Here is a 2875-nt window from a genome sequence, read left to right as displayed (position 1 = left end):
GGGAAGCCACGATGCCGCTTTGAGGTGAACTGAAAGGTCTCTGTAATTAGAGAAAGAAAATGGCTAACACTGTCGTCAGCCTGTTTCCATTGACAGATACCTGGCTTGTCTACATAAAGTGCCCAAACTGCAGACCACGTGAGATCCAGTTTTTTGGTACTCACTTGCATTGCAGCGCATTATGCAAGCAAATCATCCTGCAACTAGACATTGTAGATCTTGCTAACACCTCTGCAACCAGCTACAACATTGTCATTAAGGCCATTCAAAACTCCATTGCAGCAGTAGGGAACAACACCCAGAGTCTCCCACCTCAAAAATACTGGCCCCTGCCACTAGAGTTAGAGAGGGATGTCTATTAGCAGTAGCAGGCTTGTGACACGCAGTTGAGTACTACTAGTTCTTTCTATCAGTAGACAGAAGAGTACCTACAAAGCCCAACCACAATCAATGTAAAATCAGTAGCAACCACAATGAGTTAGGTACAGCACTATTAATGAAACCAGAGCCGTCACTTCAAATTCCTTTTCTCAGTATGAAGACTAAAGCTACCCCTTCCCCAACAGTCATTAATCCTTAGGCTGCACAGACACGGTAATATAGCACCATGAGGAGACTGCACCATGGCTGCAGCGAGACTTTATGCAGGATAGTTATAGTCTTGGGAGGCAATGAGAAAATTTCTCTCGGACCTCTGAGCTGGGTTAAAGGGTGTGTTCTGTAGAAGCCCTTCCTTCTGTAACTGCAGATCTGCTAGCCATGATCCTTCCTCCCCTACACTCTGCACCCAGCCATGTGATGCATAGTAGGTAAGGAACCATCCCAAGTTACCTGCATCACAATCCTACCTCCCCTCTCAAGCAGCAAAGCAGCTGGGCCTCTACTGCATCCAGGGGTCTCCTTGCATAACATTCAGGTTTCATGAGTGGCACATTCCCAGGGCCTGATTCCCCTTTCACTCACCAATGCAAGTACCTACAGAGAAGCCAGAGGAGTCACACTACTATGACAGGGGATCAGATTCATGCCCCCAGTGTGTAGTTTTCCTTCTAGAATAATAAAGAGCATGCAGTGATATATTACAGCAACCTAGAAACAGATAACTTGGTATTCAGGGAAAGTTTTCTCCTGCAAATATTTTATTAACCATAGAAGATCGAACCCACAGTATTTGTTAGCTCACTCCTCTAAATTCCTCCTTCCGTAATTTGCAAAAGTAATTGCAGCCTCATTTGCAATCATGAAACAGTAAATCTAGATTTAGTTTAGAGGCAGCTGGTATACAAGTCCCTGGATGCACATATCTTGACTGAGCTCAGCTGAAATCATTTTGATATCACATCAACAGTTTATCTATAAAATAAGATGTTGCCAGAATTAAAATGAACTCTTCAACTTTGAATCCTTACCTCTTTCCAGGAGCTTGCCTTTGTAAATACAAAGGTTTTCTCCTCCACAATGCTGCTGATAGACTTTGATTTCATCTCTGTAATCGGTATCATCATGAGATAAGTGCACATTTTTTCCTAAATAAATCATGGTAACAGATGCATTGCTCCGTAATGAGGGCTTGTGGAATTTTCCTGAATCCTAGAACAGGGAAAACAAAAAATGCAGTCAGTTCCTATCTCTGAACAAGGGGTGAACAAAGGGGCAGCATTTGTACATTTTTGAAGTATTTATTCACTTGTTCTCTCACCAAAGTTAATCTACCTGAATTTCAAATAGATCCAGTACACCTATCAAATCCTTGGCCCCTATCTGCCATGATAGCAAGGCAAAGCTGCTCCTGCCTTGGGCACTGAACATGTCAGGAGTGTGCTGCTGGGAGCTGACCATACTGCGTTCCAGCAATCCCCAGATGGCATCATAAACCCAAGGGGCCAATCTAGCTGCAATAAAAAGAATCCTCACAGCTACTTTTACTCACAAGTGAAATGAAATTGGTAGTGAACCAGACCCAAAAATGAATGCCTGTGCATCTTCATCAGACATATGTTCCATACATAGAGGAGTTACGTTTTCTTTGAATTAGTAAATATCCAAATCTGACTTTGTGTATTTTGGTATCTAACACCTAAATTGGCTTCTCTCCCAATTGTAGGACCCCAGGTCTTATTTATTCCTACATGTCAGCTGAATTTTAGAATTGAAGTACTCTATTCTGCTTGCAAAGCACTTTGAGTTGCAGCAGGGCAAACTTAACATAGCAAATCATTTGGACAGTTAATTGTATCTTTCTCAGGTTGTGAACCACCTACAAGCAGGTTTTGATTTTGATTAGTCTGTTCATTATAAAGAACTTTTTGGCCAATGTTTCAGAGAGGAAAAGTGACAGTTTATAATACAAATCTTCTGCTAACAGAAGATGGATGGGATGATCCAATCAGTCTTTTCCATCCTCTCCAATTCCTTGAGCATGATGTGAGCCTCACTTGAGCATGATGTGAGCCTCACTGGACCTAATGCAAAACTGCCATGAGAACGGATCATGTCCTTTTTGTCAGATGCTTGGACCAACTGCATCAGGAATTTGGTTGGTCTGAAGCAATGAAAGCTAAAAACAAAGTTAATGTATGTGAACGAAGTCATAAAAGGGGTGATGATCCCAACACTCTGAACTCAATACTTTCTTCACTGGAAAGGCCTTGTAAATTGACCTTTAAGAAGAGTTTCATATTAATAATCAAAAGAGCAAAATCAGCTGAAGCATGGTTTTCTTAAGTATATATAGCTACAACTGCAACAAAAAAAAAAAAAAAGACAGAAAAAAAAGAAATTAATTCCTTTCCTAGTTTTTCATTTGGATCACTTCCACGGGATGATTTCAGGCACTGCTGAATCAATGCCTGTCTAGATATTAATATATTAAAAG

The 2875-nt window shown here is 41.1% G+C and overlaps 1 protein-coding gene across 4 annotated transcripts in view; it reads right to left on the bottom strand.

The window, feature by feature from the left end:
* ERICH3 (glutamate rich 3) overlaps positions 1-2875 on the bottom strand; it is a 109950-nt gene that overhangs the window by 55907 nt on the left and 51168 nt on the right. For all 4 annotated transcript variants that reach the window (XM_019528395.1, XM_019528391.1, XM_019528394.1 and 1 more), the window contains exon 8: positions 1410-1590. In XM_019528395.1, coding sequence (XP_019383940.1) covers positions 1410-1590 — 181 coding nt within the window. The remainder of the gene's footprint in view (positions 1-1409; positions 1591-2875) is intronic.

The sequence above is a fragment of the Gavialis gangeticus genome, unplaced genomic scaffold (assembly GCF_001723915.1).
Source record: "Gavialis gangeticus isolate Ggan-Ray unplaced genomic scaffold, GavGan_comp1, whole genome shotgun sequence".
Classification (NCBI taxonomy): domain Eukaryota; kingdom Metazoa; phylum Chordata; order Crocodylia; family Gavialidae; genus Gavialis; species Gavialis gangeticus.
This window is presented reverse-complemented; position numbering and strand designations above follow the sequence as displayed.